The 21986-nt window shown below is 47.0% G+C and overlaps 1 protein-coding gene across 4 annotated transcripts in view; it reads left to right on the plus strand.

Annotated features, from left to right (window-relative positions):
- Positions 1 to 2845, plus strand: part of ACSL6 (acyl-CoA synthetase long chain family member 6) — a 274382-nt gene extending 271537 nt beyond the window's left edge. For 2 of the 4 annotated variants that reach the window (XM_073651212.1, XM_073651214.1), the window contains one exon: positions 2373 to 2843. In XM_073651212.1, coding sequence (XP_073507313.1) covers positions 2373 to 2513 — 141 coding nt within the window. In that variant the 3' untranslated portion in view covers positions 2514 to 2843. Of the gene's footprint in view, positions 1 to 2372 lie in introns of all 4 variants that reach the window. The other 2 variants (XM_073651213.1, XM_073651215.1) reach the window with 2 other exon arrangements.
- Positions 2846 to 21986: the final 19141 nt, after the last annotated feature.

Genomic DNA, 21986 nt, shown 5'->3' on the forward strand with positions numbered 1-21986 from the left:
AAGGACCTTCCATTACGTCATTTAGTCATGTGACAGGTCACACAACCACTGACATCAGCGGTCGCGTGACCTATCACATGACTAAATGACGTCATGGAAGGTCCTTTCAGACCACCGCGGGCTGTACAAGAGACCGGACGCAGCGGAGAAAAGACCGGGGGCCATCAGAAGGTAAGTATAATATTTATTTTTTATTTTTTACCATTTTTATTCTTTTTTTTTAACTATTACTTGGTCACACTATATAAATCCATGCCGGTTGCATGGATTTATATAGTGTGACCAAGTTGTCAAGCACTTTTCCAAGTGATGCTAAAATCGCCTGGAAAGCGCTTGATAACCCGCATGCAGAAATGCAAGTGAAGAACGCCTGACAAACGCTTCTACCTGGCAGGAAAAACGCATGTAAAATCCGCATGCCAGGGAGAAGCGGAAAAAATATGCAGCATTTCTGCATCGTGGGCACTAGGCCTAATTCATCATTTGTGACTTTTCGATATGTTGTAAAATTTGTGCGCAGTTGTATTTCAGTACTCTAGTAGAGTACAAAATCTGTCTAACACTATGTGCCCACTATGTGTTTTTTAAGCGTTTCTGCAGCGGCAATTCCACTGCAGAAACGCTTAAAAAACGCTTGGTAGAAGGTCTGCCATGTTCCCCAATGATAATCCCCATGTGCTGTGCTCATGCTGCGGAAATTTCGGCTGCGGATTATCATTGCGGAAAAATCCGCAGCACTACCAATTATTTTGCGGAATCGCGGCGTTTTCGGCGTTTTTGCATTGAATCGCATAATATCTGCATCACTGTGCACTGTGCATGTGCACATGCGGATATCATGCGGTTCAATGTGCGGATGGTACCCGGGTTTTGAGAAGAGGAGACTCTCCTCCAGACCCGGGTACCATAGAACATGTAAAAAAAAAGAATAAAATAAAAAATATACATTATACTTACCTTCTGATGGCCCCCGGTCTCCATAGCGATCCGTCCTGGCTCGCCGGCATCTCGCGATGGTCTAAAAGGACCTGCCATGACGTAATTTAGTCATGTGACAGGTCACGCGACCGCTGACGTCAGTGGCCGCGTGACCCGTCACATGACTGAATGACGTCATGGAAGGTCCTTTTAGACCACGGCTAGAAACTGGGGACACCGGACGGATCAGATAAGGACACCGGGGCCATCAGAAAGTAAGTATAATATTTATTTTTTACCATTCTTTCGGTCACACTATATAAATCCATGCCGGTTGCGTGGATTTATATATAGTGTGACCAAGTTGACAAGCACTTTCCAAGTGATGCTAAAATCGCTTGGAAAGCGCTTGACAACCCGCATGCGGAAATACAAGTGAAGAACGCTTCACATCCGCATGTCCCTGGTAGAAAAAACGCATGTACAATCCGCATGTACAATCCGCATGTACAATCCGCATGTACAATCCGCATGCGTTTTTTCTGCCAGGGAGATGCAGAAACGCTCAGGAAAAAATCTGGAGCATTTCTGCATCGTGGGCACATAGCCTAACTGTATTTTTGTACAGTTAAAGTCTAATCTGCAACATTTTAAAGAATCTTATGATATTTTGCTCTAAAAATTTTGATTTTGCACAAAATTCCTCAACCTACCAGTGCAATTTTGAAGAATTTAGCATAAAAGACAGCAAGGAATATCGCAAAGACAAAGAAAAAAAACCTCACTTTGAAAAACCATGAAACAGGGCCAAAGTCTCCATCAGGAGGAGGCATATTGCCATCAGAGACTTTCAATAATGCAGCCTATATAAGTCCCATCTGCCAGTCACATATGTTACATGTCTGCCAACCCCATTACCTCAGAAGTAGCACCGTTTTTACAGGCAGGACTAGCATGCCATGATGACCTGTATCTCTTATCCTCCACATTCTGTGGAGACGGGGCTAACACTACAGTATTTCATGTTTTGCCAGAATATTTACGTGGGCAATCCCTTTAAGAAACAGTTTTCACATCATTAAAAGGGTTGTCTCATTACAAATATTACATGTAGTCTTGCGGATCTTGTGCGATCCATTGGAAGTCAATGGCGGCGATTTCGCAGCGGAATTACACTAGAATTGGTCTTGCTGTGGTTTTTACCGCAATGCGAATCCGCAGCAGAAATTTCCGCGTGATGTGCACAGCACATGCGGATTTGCATTGCAGTAAATGGCAGACCTATTACAAGCGATTTTAATGCGTTTTCGCAGAGGAAATCCGCCGGAAAAACGCATTAAATCCGCATCGTGTGCACATAGCCTAAGTCCATGGACTAATAATATTTGACAGGGCACAGCTCATGAAATGAATGCTAACCTTTACATATTTTTAATAATTCTGTTTTGTCCCAGGTGAAAGCAGTTCACATCCATAAGGAGATGTTCACTGTACAGAACGGCCTGCTGACTCCAACACTGAAGGCAAGGAGACGTGAACTCAGAGACTTCTTCAAACAAGAGATCGAGGAGCTTTACGCTACGGTTTCTGTGTGACAAACTGTGGGCGACCAAACTCCCAGTAAAATGTCCACGGTCACGCGGAAGTCATACCAATGTCTGGATACTTTTTTTCCCTTCATTTTGGATTTTATTTCCTTTAACCCAGTCCAAGTGCTTGGAATGCCTAAAAGCAATGAAAGACAAGAGAGTTTAAATGAAGCCGTTCCTATTTTCTGTTATGTTACTAGCATGTACTGTACAACAGCGGACTGAAGGCTCATGCCGATAGTCCAGGCTATTGTCGATAGTCCAGGCTAATGCCGATAGTCCAGGCTAATGCCGATAGTCCAGGCTATTGTCGATAGTCCAGGCTAATGCCGATAGTCCAGGCTATTGTCGATAGTCCAGGCTAATGCCGATAGTCCAGGCTATTGTCGATAGTCCAGGCTAATGCCGATAGTCCAGGCTAATGCCGATAGTCCAGGCTATTGTCGATAGTCCAGGCTAATGCCGATAGTCCAGGCTATTGTCGATAGTCCAGGCTAATGCCGATAGTCCAGGCTATTGTCGATAGTCCAGGCTAATGCCGATAGTCCAGGCTATTGTCGATAGTCCAGGCTATTGCCGATAGTCCAGGCTATTGTCGATAGTCCAGGCTAATGCCGATAGTCAAGGCTAATGCCGATAGTCCAGGCTATTTCCGATAGTCCAGGCTAATGCCGATAGTCCTGGATGCCAGCACAGCTTCTAGAAGGACACTTTGTTTTTAAGCACAGAAAATATTTTAGAATTAAACTACAGTTTAACAAGTGCACGAACCATAAAAAGGACAGGACATTGACCTGTTTTCTGGATTGCAAGGGCAGACGTGTCCTTTTTATATAGCGGTACATATTGCGCGAGCTGTGTAAAATGTTTAAAAAGATTTCAAGAAATTATTAATTTTCAATAAAATAACTATAATGGTATAATTTACAGACTCCTTCACTTTATTTATATGGGTTGTATCCTATCAAGAAAACGTTTGCCTGCCGACTCAGGTTTGCTGTGGAAAGACAAATTGCACTTTACTTACCATCCCATATCCAGCGCAGTATCCTATGATTGCGTATAGGCTGCAGTGGTGCTGTTACATCGACAGTGCTGCAGCCAATCACTGGGCTCTGCGATGTAGATGGCACGAGCTGCTGACCTTAGTGTTTGGCTGCAGCGCTGTCGATGTGATGTCACCACTGCAGTCACCAACAGAGACCCGAGGAGCATTGGAGACTCAGTGACGGACTCAGGAGGGTAATAAAATGCGGTTGATTTTTTACTACATACTGATCCAGGAGGTTAAAGTTTTCTGAAAGGTGATAACTAGTGTTGAGCGAGCACTAAAATGCTCGGGTGCTCGAAGCTCGGGCCGAGCTCACCGTGATACTCGGGTGCTCGTCCCGAGCAACGAGCCCAATGTTAGTCTATGGGAGACCCGAGCATTTTTGCGGCGGCTCCCCCGGCAGTCTGTAGAAAGCCTAAAAAGTGCCCAAAACGATAGTGACAGTGCTCAAAAGACATGGGGGCAGCATGGGGATCGCCCCTGGAAACATTTCTGACCCCCAGGTCACTGCTGTCAACAACGTGGTCAGAGGTATTAAGCCACTTTTACGGGCTCACAATAAAACGTTCAAAAACTAAACTGAAAGTGCTTTCTTGTGAAATATGTTAAGGAATTTCCTTTCCAGGGTAAAGACTTGTGTATAAGGTAAAATAAATAACCAAAAACAAAATACTCCTCCACACCTTGGGCTATGTTCACAAGTAGCATTTTTCATGCATTTTTGCACTTTTGTATTGCTTTCAACCGTGACAAATGCATTCACCGGGAAATGTCATTTTAACATTTTACAACCTTATCTGGCCATGTGCTGTGTGACACATGCATACAGTGCTGAAAAGACATGGGAACAGCATGGGGAAGACCCCTGGAAGCATCTCTGACTCCCACGTCCGCGCCTAAAAGTGTGCCCATCAGAAGTGATCCTTGCCGCATCAGAAGATGCAGACTTGCAACTATCCCCGTGCAAGTCCTTGTCCCAGGGCACTGTTCAATTGTACCTCCCCCATTCCTTGCAATGCAAGCGCAAATATGCAGCCAACCACCCACCCACCCGCAGGCTGCAATACCATACTGCTAGCTTTCACTTGAAATGGGGCCTTTTAGTTTGGAGGAGGCCAAGGCTGGCCACTACCTCATGGCTGCTTCGGCAGCGATGTATCCATACTCAGTCCCCAGCCGCCCGGCGGCCGGGTGTCCACACTCGGTCCCCAGCCGCCAGGGGGCGGCCGGGTGTCCATACTCGGTCCCCAGCCGCCCCGCGGCCGGGTGTCCACACACGGTCCCCAGCCACCTGGGGGCGGCCGGGTGTCCATAAACGGTCCCCAGCCGCCCCTATTTCTCCTGTCACCTTCCCACACACTTTTCTTAGCCTGGCCTACTTTAGGGCAGCATTGGACGAGCCCACCAGAGAACCAGACTCTTCCAGTGGGCCCTGGCTTCTCCATGAGGGGAGTTGAGAGTGCCAAGGTGAGGAGCATGATGATGATGATAGAAGTTAGCATCTGCTTTGTTTTCTTTTAATGCAAGCGTAAGTGTGCAGCCTGCCACCCACCCACCCCCAGGATGCAATGCCATACTGCTAGCTTGCACTTGAAATGGGGCCTTTTAGTTTGGAGGAGGCCGAAGCTGGCCACTACCTCATGGCTGCTTCGGCGGCCTGGTATCCATACTCAGTCCCCAGCTGCCCGGCGGCCGGGTGTCCATACTCGGTCCCCAGCCACCAGGGGGCGGCCGGGTGTCCATACTCGGTCCCCAGCCGCCCCGCGGCCGGGTGTCCACACACAGTCCCCAGCCACCTGGGGGTGGCCGGGTGTCCATAAACGGTCCCCAGCCGCCCCTATTTCTCCTGTCACCTTCCCACACACTTTTCTTAGCCTGGCCTGCTTTAGGGCAGCATTGGACGAGCCCACCAGAGAACCAGACTCTTCCAGTGGGCCCTGGCTTCTCCATGAGGGGAGTTAAGAGTGCCAAGGTGAGGAGCATGATGATGATGATAGAAGTTAGCATCTGCTTTGTTTTCTTTTAATGCAAGCGTAAGTGTGCAGCCTGCCACCCACCCACCCCCAGGATGCAATGCCATACTGCTAGCTTGCACTTGAAATGGGGCCTTTTAGTTTGGAGGAGGCCGAAGCTGGCCACTACCTCATGGCTGCTTTGGCGGCCTGGTATCCATACTCAGTCCCCAGCTGCCCGGCGGCCGGGTGTCCATACTCGGTCCCCAGCCACCAGGGGGCGGCCGGGAGTCCATACTCGGTCCCCAGCCGCCCCGCGGCCGGGTGTCCACACACGGTCCCCAGCCACCTGGGGGCGGCCGGGTGTCCATAAACGGTCCCCAGCCGCCCCTATTTCTCCTGTCACCTTCCCACACACTTTTCTTAGCCTGGCCTGCTTTAGGGCAGCATTGGACGAGCCCACCAGAGAACCAGACTCTTCCAGTGGGCCCTGGCTTCTCCATGAGGGGAGTTAAGAGTGCCAAGGTGAGGAGCATGATGATGATGATAGAAGTTAGCATCTGCTTTGTTTTCTTTTAATGCAAGCGTAAGTGTGCAGCCTGCCACCCACCCACCCCCAGGATGCAATGCCATACTGCTAGCTTGCACTTGAAATGGGGCCTTTTAGTTTGGAGGAGGCCGAAGCTGGCCACTACCTCATGGCTGCTTTGGCGGCCTGGTATCCATACTCAGTCCCCAGCTGCCCGGCGGCCGGGTGTCCATACTCGGTCCCCAGCCACCAGGGGGCGGCCGGGAGTCCATACTCGGTCCCCAGCCGCCCCGCGGCCGGGTGTCCACACACGGTCCCCAGCCACCTGGGGGCGGCCGGGTGTCCATAAACGGTCCCCAGCCACCCCTATTTCTCCTGTCACCTTCCCACACACTTTTCTTAGCCTGGCCTGCTTTAGGGCAGCATTGGACGAGCCCACCAGAGAACCAGACTCTTCCAGTGGGCCCTGGCTTCTCCATGAGGGGAGTTAAGAGTGCCAAGGTGAGGAGCATGATGATGATGATAGAAGTTAGCATCTGCTTTGTTTTCTTTTAATGCAAGCGTAAGTGTGCAGCCTGCCACCCACCCACCCCCAGGATGCAATGCCATACTGCTAGCTTGCACTTGAAATGGGGCCTTTTAGTTTGGAGGAGGCCGAAGCTGGCCACTACCTCATGGCTGCTTTGGCGGCCTGGTATCCATACTCAGTCCCCAGCCGCCCGGCGGCCGGGTGTCCACACTCGGTCCCCAGCCAAAAGGGGGCGGCCAGGAGTCCATACTCGGTCCCCAGCCGCCCCGCGGCCAGGTGTCCACAGACGGTCCCCAGCCACCTGGGGGCGGCCGGGTGTCCATAAACAGTCCCCAGCCGCCCCTATTTCTCCTGTCACCTTCCCACACACTTTTCTTAGCCTGGCCTGCTTTAGGGCAGCATTGGACGAGCCCACCAGAGAACCAGACTCCTCCGGTGGGCCCTGGCTTCTCCATCAGGGCAGTTGAGAGTGCCAAGCTGAGCAGCATGATGATGATGATACAAGTTAGCATCTGCTTTGTTTTCTTGGAATGCAAGCGCATGTATGTAGTAGCGGCTAGGCCTGAGGTGGTCAGCGTTTTGGTGCATATCCTACCTCCTCCGAGGATTACTGGATGTTTTCCTGCTACTATCCCAGTTCTATGACTCCCGTTAAAACAAAGCTTCAGGTGATAAAATAAATGATGGATGAGGTGGTGGCAAAGGAGAAAGAGCAGGAGGAACAGGGACCATTCACATCAATATCAGGCCAGTCAACCACACATGTCTTGTAGGATATGTTTCTGTACCAAAAGGAGCGATTCAGCTACACAGTTATAGGGCATACAGTGAGTGCAATGCCTACCAAAAATTTAGAGGCACTCTAATGCCCCTTGGAAGTGACATGGAGGTCAGAGGGCCTTAACTAAACCATTTTTTCCATTTATAGCAACTGGGTCTCTTGTGCACTGTTGGCCTAAGCAGTGAATGGAAGGCTTTCCAAAAATTATGAGGAACTGCAATGCCCCTTGAAACAGACGTGGATTACAGCATACTAAAAACCTTCTACCCATTATTGGGGAGTGGGTCTCCCTTAGTGTTCGCCTATGCATTGAAAAGCAAAAGCTGACTAAAATTAGGAGGAAATGCAATGCCCGTTGGAAGAGTCGTGGAGGTCGCAGTAGCTTAACAAGACGGTTTTAATGTCCCTTGGAAAAGTGGTGGAGGTCACAGTAGCTTAACAAGACTGTTTGAATACCCCTTGGAAAAGTGGTGGAGGTCACAGTAGCTTAACAAGACGGTTTTAATGCCCCTCGGAAGAGACGTGGAGGTCGCAGTAGCTTAACAAGACGGTTTTAATGCCCCTTGGAAAAGTGGTGGAGGTCACAGTAGCTTAACAAGACGGTTTGAATGCCCCTTGGAAAAGTGGTGGAGGTCGCAGTAGCTTAAGAAGACGGTTGTAATGCCCCGTACAAGAGCCATACAGTATAGCATCTTAAAAACATTATTCCCATTATTGGGGAGTGGGTCTCCCATAGTCTTTGCTTATGCCTTCCAAGCAAAAGCTGCCAAAAATTAGGACGGAGAAACTTGCAATGCCCCTTACAAGAGCTATGCAGTACAGCATATTACAAACATTATTCCCATTATTGGGGAGTGGGTCTCCCATAGTCTTTGCTTATGCCTTCCAAGCAAAAGCTGCCAAAAATTAGGACTGAGGAACTTGCAATGCCCCTTACAAGACCCATGCAGTACAACATATTACAAACATTATTCCCATTATTGGGGAGTGGGTCTCCCATAGTCTTTGCTTATGCCTTCCAAGCAAAAGCTGCCAAAAATTAGGAGGAAATGCAATGCCCATTCGAAGAGTCGTGGAGGTTAGAGTTAATTAAAAACAACATTTCAATGCCCCTTGGAAGAGCTGTGGAGTTCAGAGTGGTTTAACAAGACGCTTTTAATGCCCCTCGGAAGAGACGTGGAGGTCACAGTAGCTTAACAAGACGGTTTTAATGCCCCTCGGAAGAGACGTGGAGGTCGCAGTAGCTTAACAAGACGGTTTTAATGCCCCTTGGAAAAGTGGTGGAGGTCACAGTAGCTTAACAAGACAGTTTTAATGCCCCTTACAAGAGCCATACAGTACAGCATATTAAAAATATTATTCCCATTATTGAGGAGTGGGTCTCCCACAGTCTTTGCTTATGCCTTTCAAGCAAAAGCTGACAAAAATAAGGACGGAGGAACTTTCAATAATGGCAACATGGACCACGGTCACCTTGGTGGTATAGTGGTGGTGGAGGCTGAGGATAAGGAGAAGAACATAAAACAGCCGAAATGAGGAAGCGTATACCCGTGTGTGGGTGTGAAGCGGTGCATGTGAATACACCTCCCGAAATAACACAGTGGATTTGACTTTGTTACTCTGCTGTCATTTGGTGGTGATGAGAAGTCTGGCCCAATCCAGCCCTTGTTCATTTTGATAAGGGTCAGCTTGTCAGCATTGTCAGTTGACAGGTGAGTGCGCTTATCAGTTATAATTCCCCCAGCGGCACTAAAAACACGCTCCGATAATACTCTAGCGGCAGGGCTGGCCAGGACCTCCAAGGCGTACAGAGCGAGTTCATTCCAAGTGTCCAGCTTGGATACCCAATAATTAAAAGGCACAGAGGAATCACGGAGGACGCTGGTACAGTCGGCAAGGTACTCCCTCACCATCTTTTGAAACTTTCCACTCCTTGTGAGAGTACCCCGCGCTGTCCGAAGGGAGGGTCTGTCCGAAGGGAGGGTCTGAGAAAACTGTCCCAGAACGTTGACAGTGTTCCCCTGCCTCAGCTGGATTGAAGTTGCGTCTCTCTCGCATGTACGCCTTGGTTGGGCAACGAACTGTGACCTCTGCGTGTTCAGATGGGAATTTTTTTAACAGTTCTGCAGCAAGGGCCTTCTGGTACTGCCTCATTTTTGTAGACCTCTCGACCTCAGGAATAAGAGAGTGAAAGTTCTCCTTGTAGCGGGGGTCTAAAAGTGTCACCAACCAGTAATGACTGTCACCCAACATTTTGACAACGTGAGGGTCACTTTTAAGGCAGCGTAACATAGTCAGCCATGCGTGCCAGACTGGTAACGGGCAAGACTTCCGTGTCCTCACCAAGATGACGACTGACCATGCTCTCCTCCTCCTCCCCCCTGTCCTCAGGCCACCCACGCTGAACCGACGGTATGACAGTTGTACAGGTACTACCGTCTACAGCGCATGATACAAGCTCCTGTTCTTCCTCCTCCTCCTCTCCCTCATTGTCCCCCAATGCACGTTGGGATGAGATGAGGCTGGGCTGTGTGTAATCAACCGCTATGGCTTCTTGATCCATCTCATCATACTCTGGCTGCAATGCCTCCTCTTTAATTCTCTGCAGAGAGCGTTGCAAAAGACAGACAAGCGGAATGCTGGCGCTAATGATGGCGTCATCGCCACTCACCATCTTGGTGGACTCCTCAAAGTTTGTCAAGATGGTACATATGTCAGACATCCAGGTCCACTCCTGAGGTCTTATGTGTGGAGTCTGACCTGAATATCGATGGCCTTGTTGCAGCTGGTTCTCCACAACTGCTCTCTTCTGCTCACAAATCCTTTGCAACATGTGGAGGGTAGAGTTCCAACGTGTGGTGACATCACACACCAGTCGGTGTGAGGGAAGCTGCAAACGCTGCTGCAACACAGCAAGGGCGGCGGAAGCTGTAGCCGACTTGTGAAAATGAGCTGACAGGCGGCGTACTTTGACGAGCAGATCTGGCAACTCAGGGTACGATTTAAGAAACCGCTGAACCATGAGGTTAAGCACATGAGCCAGGCATGGTACGTGTGTGATCTCGCCTCGCCTCAGAGCCACCACCAGGTTACGGCCATTGTCACACACGACCATGCCTGGATGCAGGTTCAGCGGTCTCAGCCACAGATCTGCCTGCTCTTTCACAGCTGTCCACAACTCACAAGCAGTGTGAGGTTTATCACCTAAGCTTATGAGTTTCAGAACAGCCTGTTGCCACTTGGCGGAGGCAGTACTGCAGTGCTTCCAGCTTTTAACTGATGTGGTGATATCTGAGATGGAGGCTGAACATGAGGAGGATGATGAGCAGGAGCTGTACACTGTGGGGGCAACTCTGACTGACATAGGGCCCGCAATGCTCGGTGTGGGGAGGATGTGTTCTGTCCCAAGGTCCAACTGGGTCCCGGCTTCCACTATGTTTACCCAGTGTGCCGTCAGGGAGATGTACCGTCCCTGGCCACAAGCAGTAACTGGCCAGTAACTGCGTTGTTGAGGGCACGGCAGATGTTTTGGGACATGTGCTTGTGTAGTTCGGGGATGGCACACCGGGCAAAATAGTGTCGGCTGGGGACTGAGTACCGAGGGACGGCCACCGCCATAAGGTTGCGGAAGGATTCCGTCTCCACCAGCCTAAAAGGCAGCATTTCCAACGCAAGCAGTCGTGAAATGTGCGAATTTAGGACTGTGGCCTGTGGGGCGTTGGCTGCGAATTTCCGTTTTCGTTCAAGGTCTGGGATATGGACAATTGAACGCTGCGGTGGGACATGGACGTGGACGTTGATGCTGTTTCTTGAGAAACTGCCATAACAAGTGAAGACTGAGAGGAGGGGGCATCTTTGCATGCAGTATGGACAGGGGATTGCCTTGCACACACAACAGGGGGTTCTATTGCACGCACAACAGCGGAAGAAGCAGTGGTGACACCCGCTGACACTGGTCGCGGACCCTGGGGTTCACCCCACAAAGTCGGGTGCTTTGCTGCCATGTGGCTGATCATGCTGGTGGTGGTCAGGCTGGTAGTTTTGTTACCCCTGCTGATGCTGGTGTGGCACCCCAGGGGTCTGGTTGCCACAGTGGTAGAAATACCATGTCTGAGAGCGACCATGGGTTTTCCTGGTCAGGAGCACATTTGCATGCAACGCCTCCTGCCCCAGTCCAGGGAGGGGAGGAACCTGCCCTTTATAAACTGGATCTGGGGTGTGGTTAGCAGAGAAGAGTTAGTTCCAGAGTAAGGGACAGAGCAGCAGCAAGGAGCTCTGTAGGAGCCAGGAGCTGAAGACCAGGGACTGGAGCAGCAGAGCTCGTCCAGGCAGAAAGACGCAGAGAACCGGACACTGGAGTCCGAGGCTGTGAGGATATCTACATCCAGCAGCAGAAACCACCTGGCAGGGGATTTCAGGTCCTCTGGCCATAGAAAGCCCGGAGGCTCAGTCACACGCAAGGGACCGGCACCGCCATCGAGGAGCGGAAGGCACCAAAGGCCCCAAGTCACCAGCCATACGGGTGAGCACCACACAGTACACTCAGGGACGTGGGCTACTACATGACTATAGCAAGGTAGCCAGGAAGAGTGCAGTCAGACGGGAAGGCCTACACCTCCACTTGGCCAGGGGGACTCTTGTTCGCTCACAGACTGACCAGGCCTCTAATGTTAGCCAGTACTCCCGGCAGGGCCTTCTTCATTACCAACAGTAAAGACCCTGAACTGCACTGCACGGACTCTGAGTCATTTCTGCTGCGCCCATGCACCACAACCCTCACATTCTGCACTCGCTGCCCTGAGGCTATACTCCTCCCGTGGGGAGTTATACTACCCTCTGCTTCGTACACAACATCAGCCTCAGTGGTCTGCCCGCAGCGGCGGTTCTCAGTGACCGCAATCCACGGGTGGCGTAGTCGGACACTTCAACATTAAAAACCAAGTAAACAGATCCGCCACTGGTTTGACCACCCTGAGCCACGGGACCGGGTCGCCGCCACGGAGACTACAACCCCTGACATTACACAGAGACCCGGCTCCGGGTATTCCCCCACACACGGCCCAGGGGGCGTGTCATTGGCATGGCAGGTGGTACAAATGGCATTTTTGGGGTTATCAGCAGAGTCTTTAAAAAAATTCCAGACTCTGGAAGACCTACAGGTTGTACTGGCAACGTCCCTCGTGTTGGTGTTACGGGGAACTGTTGCCTGCCTTCTGTGTGCGGCCACCACACTGCTTCTTCCTGCCTGTTGGGGTACTCTGCCTCCCTCACCCTGTGTGCTTCTGGCCTCGCTCTGCATGTCCTCCTGAAACGTTGGGTCAGTTACTAGATCATCCACCACCTCCTCCTCTTCCACTTGCGCACCACGATCCTCCTCCTCACTTCCTGGCAATTGTGTCTCGTCATCGTCCACCTCTTGTGACAAATTGCCAGCGTCGACTTCCTGTGGCCGTGGCTGTTCAAATATTTGGGCATCGCTACATGGGATCTCCTCTTCCACCACTTCAAGCGGAGCAGGCGAGGGGCACAAATCTGGAAATGGACAAGTGAACAACTCTTCAGAGTGTCCAAGTGTGGGATCAGTTGCTGTCTGACGACACTCGGCATGGTGGGAGCAAGGAGCATCAGGGTGAGGAGGAGTATACGGTCGAGACTCACGGCTACTAAGATTTGACCGTGTGGAAGACAGACCGGAGGTGGTGGTGCCCAGGTAACTGAAAGTATTATCTGCTATCCAATTAATAACCTGTTCACACTAATCAGTTCGCAATACTGGTGTTGTTCTGTGCTTCCCTAGTAATTCGGTCAAGAAGTGGGAGCGAGAAGATGTGGCTGTTGGTTGTGGCACATTTTTACCTTGGCCACGGCCCCGTCCTCTGCACGCACTTTCACCAGAACGTCCAGTTCCACGTCCCTTGCCACGCTCCTTGCCCATTGTAAAGGAAGTAAAATAGCTTACACTCGCACTATCAATGGAAAAAGGGTAATATAAAGTAGATTAGAACCGTGGAAGAGGAAAACCACAGTTCTATTTCTCTGGCCTACACCCGACTCTTTTAAACAATCTGAACAATCAGGAGAAACTATTACTGTTTTTCTTTACGGAAAAAATACCAAAAGCTGAATAATAGAGATTTTTTACCGTGGAATGGCAAAACCACAGTTATTGTTTACTGGGGTATACCAGACAATTTTAAATAGATATATTTGCGGCTGAACAGTGAGCGACACACTCAAACTGTTTTTTTTTAGGTAAAAATGGCCCAAAAGTGGATAATACAGAGGTTTGAACCGTGGAACTGCAAAACCACACTTCTATTTCTCTGGCCTACACCAGACTATTTTCAACAAATATATTTGTGTCTGAATAATCAGGGAGACACTATTACAGTTTTTTTTTTACGGCAAAAAATGCCAAAAGCAGGATAATAGAGATTTTTTACCGTGGAACGGCAAAACCACAGTTATAATTTACTGGTGTATACCAAACTTTTTTAAATAGATATATTTGCCACTGAACAGTGAGCGACACACCCAAACTGTTTTTTTTTTAGGTAAAAATGGCCCAAAAGTGGATAATACAGAGGTTTGAACCGTGGAACTGCAAAACCACACTTCTATTTCTCTGGCCTACACCAGACTCTTTTAAAAATATATATTTGTGTCTGAACTGTCACAGACACACTTTTTTTTTTTGGGGGGGGGGGGACACCAAAAGGTTAATAAGATGGGTATTTGTACAGTGTGAAGGAGGAAAAAAAAAAAGAGGATTTAGATGAAAAAAAAAGGATTTTTCCTGGCCCCCGAGACCGGGTGATAAGTCCAGCAATTTCAGCAACAGGAGCACACAGGACTGTAATGCAGCGTTTGCTGGTATAACCACTGTGTCTCCTATACAGCCTGCCTGCCTGCCTGGTATCTGGGATGGATATTAGTCCTGAGAAGGACTGTTTGTTTGATCTGGCAGCCTTTACAGACTCTACACTAACTATTTCGCAGTATATATCTCTCCCTAAATCAGCAGCGCTGTCCCTACACTGTCTGATCCCAGCCGTCTGTGTCCAAGATGGCGGCGCCCAGTTTTAAATACTCGAGGTGATGCTGTGCGGCCAGCCAATCACTGTAATGCCCACAAACAACATGGCTGCGGCATTACAGTGACTGGCTGGCAATCCCTGCATGTTCATTGGCTCTGTAAAGAGCGCCAAACATGCAGGGCGAAGACCCGAGCTCCCGCCCAAGTAACCCGGAAATGCTCGGTGCTCGCCGAACATCCCGAGTAGCGTGATGCTTGGGCGAGTACCGAGCAGTGTCTAGCATGTTCGCTCATACTAGTGATAACTCCTTTAAGGTGTTACATTTTAGCTTGTTGAATTTTCAATACATTGACATTGAAAGATAAAAATGAGATATAATTAACCCCATTATAACTGGGCAAATTTCTGCTTTCAATTTTTTTTTGCTCCCATTTTTCCAAGAGCTGTAACTTGTTTTTTTACTATCAACATAGCTTGAATAGCTAATATGATTACTTTAAGGGCTCGGTCACACCAGCGTATACATCGGACAAGTGCTATCTGATGTTTTATTGGATAGCACTTGGACCAATGTTATTCTATGGGGCAGTGCTGATGCACAATTTTTCTCACTAACAGAATCTGTCAATGGAAAAAATCACAGCGTGCTGTGACTTTGAAATCAGATGTCACTCACTCATTCAAATCTATGGGTGCATGGAAAATATTGGACTGCACTCAGATGACATCTAATTGCAGTCCGATTTCTGCTGACTCATCGGATCGGAGTGTCATTTCCATAATTGGCCCGATTCTCTCATATGAGAAAATCTAAAGCTGTCTGACTGTACCCTAAAAATGTCGTAATTTTCAAAGATCCAAAACATTAATTTATTTTTTGGTCAATGAACCAGTATAAGGGCTTATTTTTTATCATTGTAAGCTGTAGACTTATTGGTACCATTTTGAGTTATATACAGCTTTTTGATCGGTTTTTATTCTATATTTTTTGGGGGGGACAAACAGTTCTGTCATTTTGATTTTTTTCTTTACTACTTTTACCATGTGTGTATATTTTGAAAGATCAATCTTTTACAGACCCATCTATAGTACACATCCTTATTTTTAAAAAGGACATTCACCACATTTTTCATGCTAAACTGGACACATGATGTAATAGTGGCTGCAGAGCTAAGTAAAACATTTTTTTATTTCAACATAGTTTAGAGCAGGTTTCTTGGTGTGAGATGTGTGACAGACAGACCTCGCCTCCTGGTCTAACCTCCTACATCATTAGAAAGCACAGATGACTAACACCTTTCAGATAAGGTCCTTGTGGAGCAGGGGCAGCACAGCTGAGTTTAGCTGTGTCACATCACAAACTCTGCTATATTTCACTCATAGCACTGTCATCTCTGCTGTACTGCCCCTCCCTCACACTGTCTGTTGGGAGCAGTGTCTGTAATCAAACTTATGTCTGCTATACTCAGAGCAACTTGTAATTGCTCTGCAGTGAGACCAGAACAAAGTCTCGTTACATCTCTCACAGGAGTAGCCTTGAACAAGTAAGTTACTCCTGTGTGAAATATAATGACAGCTTTGATCTCACTGCAGAGAGATTACGAGTTGCTTGAGCACAACAGACATAAGTGTGATCACACACACTGAGAAACCTGCTCTAAGCTATTGTGGGGGCGTGTTCTTTCTCCAGTGTGTTGCTGTATGCTTAGGACTGGCTATTGTCATACAGGAGGAAGAAGTACAGGCCCAACTGAAAACTATCTGATAACATCTAATTGAAATTAACAAAAATTAACTCATTAGCTGCCAAATACTTTTGATTGCTAATATCTCTGCAACGGAGAGGAGAAATAATAATAATAATAATAAAAATATTGTATTCCGCTCTGCAGCCACTATTACATTCTGTGTCTAGTTTAACAAGAAAGATTTGGTGAGCAGTCTTCTTTAATTTAATTATTTACAGAATTGGATAAGGTGAGTGATCTGGAAGTTTAGTTTTTATTACATTTATTTTGTACTCCCTGCCCTCCAGATGTAGTTAAAGAGGACTTGTGTCTAAATGAAAAGTGACTTATTTTTCTGCTTATTTCCTTTACTCTGCTCTAATGAGTATTTTTATTTATTTATTCTATTCACTTATTTAGTGCTATTAATTCCATAACGCTTTACAGACATCATCATCACTGTCCCCATTGGGGGCTCACAATCTAGATTCCCTATCAGTATGTCTTTGAAATGTGGGAGGAAACAGGAGAACCCAGAGGAAACCCACGTAAACACGGGGAATTTTATTTCTGTCCTGAGATATGGGCCTTTTTATTTAGTGTCCCCAATAAGTTAACTTTTATGGTCATTACTAAACAGAGCGCTGCTCAAGATTAATTATGCAGAGCAGCCTAAAGGCAGATGATCAGCAAATCTTGTGAGCGGCGCAGCCTTAGTAAATATTGGCAAATTAGCACTAAATAAAATGGCTCGATCATATGGCAGTTTAAAAAAATTGTTTTCCAAGGGGGAAATGGAAGAGCAAATACTGCCCACCTGGTGTCCGTGCTGTCTAAACAGGATGTGTTACCAGACATAGACTGCATACATTATTTAATAGATTTTCTTAAGCCTCATTAGGTCTAAGATTTATTTAAAAATGACTACCGTATGTAGTGTGAAATCTGGTGATAAATATTCTTTAATTAGCAAAAATTATAGGATAGGTGATAACTTCTAGATCAGTGGGGACCAGGGTTGCCAACTTGACTTTTTCTTTTTTTGCGAACAGTTTATCAAAACAATCACAGACAGAAAATATTTTTTATAGACAGATTGGAAAACCATAATAAATTATTATGATTATAAGTGATACGTCTCCAGACCATAATTCTGATTTGAAGACAACAGCTGCATTCACTGTAAAATGATGATGATTACAATCAAAATAATCTGTATAAGTTTTGTCAGCTTCAAAAAAATCACGGATGCCTTAAATTCTTTTTACAGAGAGGGCAAAAAAGTGCCTTATTTTATGGACTGTCCTGGAATTTCTGGACAGTTGGCAACCTAGGTCGGGGCCGACTGTAAAGACCGCCACTGATCGCTAGAGCCGGGCACCTTTCTTTCCATTAGATTGGGACTACAATGCTAATGCTCATCTCCTGATCATTTCATTGTCTATGGGATTGCTGGAGAAACAGAGTGCTCTAGCAGTTCCATATAGAATGATTGAATCGGTTGTCGAGCGTTATCTCTTCATTCTAATAGGAATAATAGTGCCACGTTCGGTAGATCAGTGGGGTCCCAGTTATCGGACCCCCAACACCTCCCACAATCTAGAAGTTATCACCCATTCTGTAGATAATTTCTTAATACTGTAGTACTTCTTTTATGCAGCTATGATAATGCAGGTTATTGTTCCATCTGGCTCTAATATCACTACCGTCTTCATTGCCCATACTATCTCTGTACTGTTTATAATGGTAAGAATGCTATACCAGATCCCCTAAGAAAAACAAGCTAGAAACATACCCTCAAAATAAGTTTACACGTTGAGGATCTGCCTATGGCAAAAGATCCGCTGCGGAAATCTGACACAGATCCTCAAGGGGTTTAGGTCCTGTTCATATGACATTTTTGTGTCGTCATATAACATACTGTGGGGTAAATAAGTATTTGATACACTGCCAATTTTGCAAGTTTTCCCACCTACAAAGAATGGAGAGGTCTGTCATTTTTATCGTAGGTACACTTCAACTGTGAGAGACAGAATCTAAAAATAAATACCAGGAAATCACATTGTATGATTTTTAAATAATTAAATTGCATTTTACTGCATGAAATAAGTATTTGATCACCTACCAATCAGCAAGAATTCTGACTCTCACAGACTTGTTAGTTTCTCTTTACTCTGCACTCATTACCTTTATTAATTGCACCTGTTTGAACTCATTACCTGTATAAAAGACACCTGTCCACGCACTCAATCAATCACACTCCAACCTCTCCACCATGGTCAAGACCAAAGAGCTGTCTAAGGACACCAGGGATAAAATTGTAGACCTGCAAAAGGCTGGGATGGGCTACAGAACAAAAGGCAAGCAGCTTGGTGTGAAGGCAACAACTGTTGGCACAATTATTAGAAAATGGAAGAAACACAAGATGACTGTCAATCTTCCTTGGTTTGGGGTTTCATGCAAGATCTCACCTAGTGGGGTAAGGATAATTCTGAGAAAGGTCAGAAATCAGCCCAGAACGCAAGTCCCCCTGCTCATGCCAGCTCATGTCCAGGCCCATATGAAGTTTGCCTGGATGATCCGGAGGAGGCATGGGAGAAGGTCATGTGGTCAGAGACCAAAACAGAACTTTTTGGTTTCAACTCCACTCACCTTGTTATGAAGAAGAAGAAGGATGAGCACAACCCCAAGAACACCTTCCCAATCATGACGCATGGTGGGGGAAACATCATACTTTGGGGTGCTTTTTTGCAAAGGGAAGGACGACTGCACCGTATTGAAGGGAGGATGGATTGGGTCATGTATCGTGAGATTTTGGCCAACAACCTCCTTCCCTCAGTAAGAGCATTGAAGATGGGCCTTCCAGCATGACAATGACCCGAGACAAACATTTAGGGCAACTAAGGCGTGGCTCTGTAAAAAGCATTTCAAGGTCCTGGAGTGGCCTAGCCAGTCTCCAGTCTCCAACCCTGAATCCAATAGAAATCTTTGGAGGCAGCTGATACTCAATGTTGTCCAGCGACAGCCCCGAAAACTGAAAGATCTGAAGAAGATCTGTACGGAGGAGTGGGCCAAAATCCCTGCTGCAGTGTGTGCAAACTTGGTCAAGAACTACAGGAAACGTCTGACATCAGTAATTGCAAACAGAGGTTTCTGTACCAAATATTAAGTTCTATTTTTCTATTGCATCAAAAACTTATTTCATGCAATAAAGTGCAAATTAATTATGTAAAAATGTGATTTTCTGGATTTTTTTTTGAGATTCAGTCTTACAGTTGAAATATACCTACAATAAAAATTACAGACCTCTCAATTCTTTGTAGGTGGCACAACTTGCAAAATTGGCAGTGTATCAAATACTTACCGTATTTTTCAGACTATAAGACGCACTTTTTTCCTCCAAAATTTTGAAGGAAAATGGGGGGTGCGTCTTATAGTCCGAATGTTGGGAAAGTGTATATTTATGTGTGGTGTGGGGGGAGCTTTATCGGTTTAGGAGCGGGGCACAGGAGGCAGCAGCTGCCTACTGCAGCCTACACTGTCCCCGCTGCTAAAGAAAATGAATATTCACTGCTCCCCACGCCCATGGGGCATGGGGAGCACTGAATATTCATGCTCCTTAATAGCAGTATACAGTGTAGCCGTGCTGCGGCTCCTGCTGCTGCCGGCTATCTCCTGTGTATTAAAGGGCATGAATATTCAACCTCTCTCCACGCCCATGGGCGTGGGGAGGGGGTGAATATTCATGACCTTTAATGAACGGGCACAGGAGATAGACGGCAGCAGCAGGAGCCGCAGGATGGCTCCGCTGTGTGCCGGCTATGAAGGAGAGTGAAGTCACTGCTCCCCGCGCACACAGACCCGGTGTGGGGAGCAGTGACTTCCGGCAGCTGATCTCTCCTTGTGAGCCGCGCATGGCAGTGACGTCATGCGCGGCTCACATGGAGAGATCAGTGCAGGCAGACAGGACGCAGCGCTGGAGGAGAGAAGAAAGGTGAGTAGGAGTGTTTATTTTTTTTTTAATGTGCAGCATGATGGGGATTAGGGGGACCATGCATACCAGGATAGGGATTAGGGGTGCCATGCATACCAGGACAGGGATTAGGGGTGCCATGCATACCAGGACATGGGTTAGGGGTGCCAAGCATACCAGGACAGGGATGAGGGGTGCCATGCATACCAGGATAGGGATTAGGGGTGCCATGCATACCAGGACAGGGATTAGGGGTGCCATGCATACCAGGACAGGGATTAGGGGTGCAAAGCATACCAGGATAGGGATGAGGGGTGCCATGCATACCAGGATAGGGATGAGGGGTGCCATGCATACCAGGACAGGGATGAGGGGTACCATGTATACTAGGACAGGGATGAGGGGTGCCATGCATATCAGGATAGGTATGAGGGGTGCCATGCATACCAGGATAAGGTTAATGTGCAGCATGATGGGGATTAGGGGGACCATGCATACCAGGATAGGGATTAGGGGTGCCATGCATACCAGGACAGGGATGAGGGGTGCCATGCATACCAGGATGGAGGGATGCCAGGCACACCAGGATGGGGACCACGTATAAAAGGAAGGGGGGGGTACATATATACCAGGATGGGGGATATTGTCAGAATTGGGGGACATTACCCCTATACCAGTGTCAGCAGAAGACCCCCTCCCCCTTAAAAGTGCATCATGACCACATTTTTTCCTTAAATTTTTATTTTCCTCCTCTAAAACCTAGGTGCGTCTTATGGTCCGGTGCGTCTTATAGTCCGAAAAATACGGTATTTTCCCCACTATATATGCTGGAGAAAGCTGTATATATTTTCAACAGAGGTTGTGGTGAATGCAATGAATAAAATTTTCCAATTTCGAATGGAAGTAAGCATGATGTGTCTTTCATTTGCAATACAAATTTCATTGGCCAACCACTGAGTTCATGGTGCTCAACATTGTCAATTTCTTTGTGTCCTCAGTGATGAGAAATACAATCAGATACCTATATGTACAAAAAAAATAGATTTCAGCTCACCTGGGTCAGCCTGCTCGGTCCATTTTCTCATGAGGCACAGTGCTCGGATTGTAAAGATCCCCGTCTGGGAGAGATTAGGCAGTGATGAAAGGGTAGTTATCCAGCAACTCGTGAAACTGACTTAAAAAATAGCCTTTATTTTGAAAAAATTAAAAATATGAGACCATAGTGCAAATGAAAGAGTACAGAGGCTTACGCGTTTCGGATACGTAGATCCTTATTCATAGAATTCTATGTACGCTTTTATTTGCACTATGGTCTCATGTTTTTAATTTTTTCAAAATAAAGGCTATTTTTTAAGTCACTTTCACGAGTTGCTGGATAACTACCCTTTCATCACAATCAGATACCTATACATTCTGCAATCCTATCATGCAAGTGTATGATTGGTTCCAAATGCTATGCAGAAAGACAATTGGCCCCAAACATACAGCCAATATCAATAAAAACTATCTTCAGCATAAAGAAGAACAAGGGTCCTGGAAGTATATGGTCTCTCAGAGCCCTGATCTCAACATCATTGAGTCTGTCTGGCATTACTTGAAGAGACAGAAGGATTTGCGCAAGTCTACATCAACAGATTTGTGGTTAGTTCTCCAAGATGTTTGGAAAAATTTCCCTCCTGAGTGCCTTCAAATACTATGCACAAGTGTACCTAGGAGAATTGATGCTTTGATGCTATACTGAAGGCAAAAGAGTGGTCAAATTGATATTATTTAGATTTCTCTTTTGTGCATTCACTTTGCATTTTGAAACTGAAAAATAAACTATTAATAATTAGGGATAAGGGAGCACTAAAATGCTCTGATGCTCGTTACTCGAACCGAGCAATTCCCAATGCTTGGA

Source organism: Phyllobates terribilis, unplaced genomic scaffold (genome assembly GCF_046119375.1).
Source record: "Phyllobates terribilis strain yellow unplaced genomic scaffold, ASM4611937v1 Scaffold_11__3_contigs__length_659146591, whole genome shotgun sequence".
NCBI classification, from domain to species: Eukaryota; Metazoa; Chordata; class Amphibia; order Anura; family Dendrobatidae; genus Phyllobates; species Phyllobates terribilis.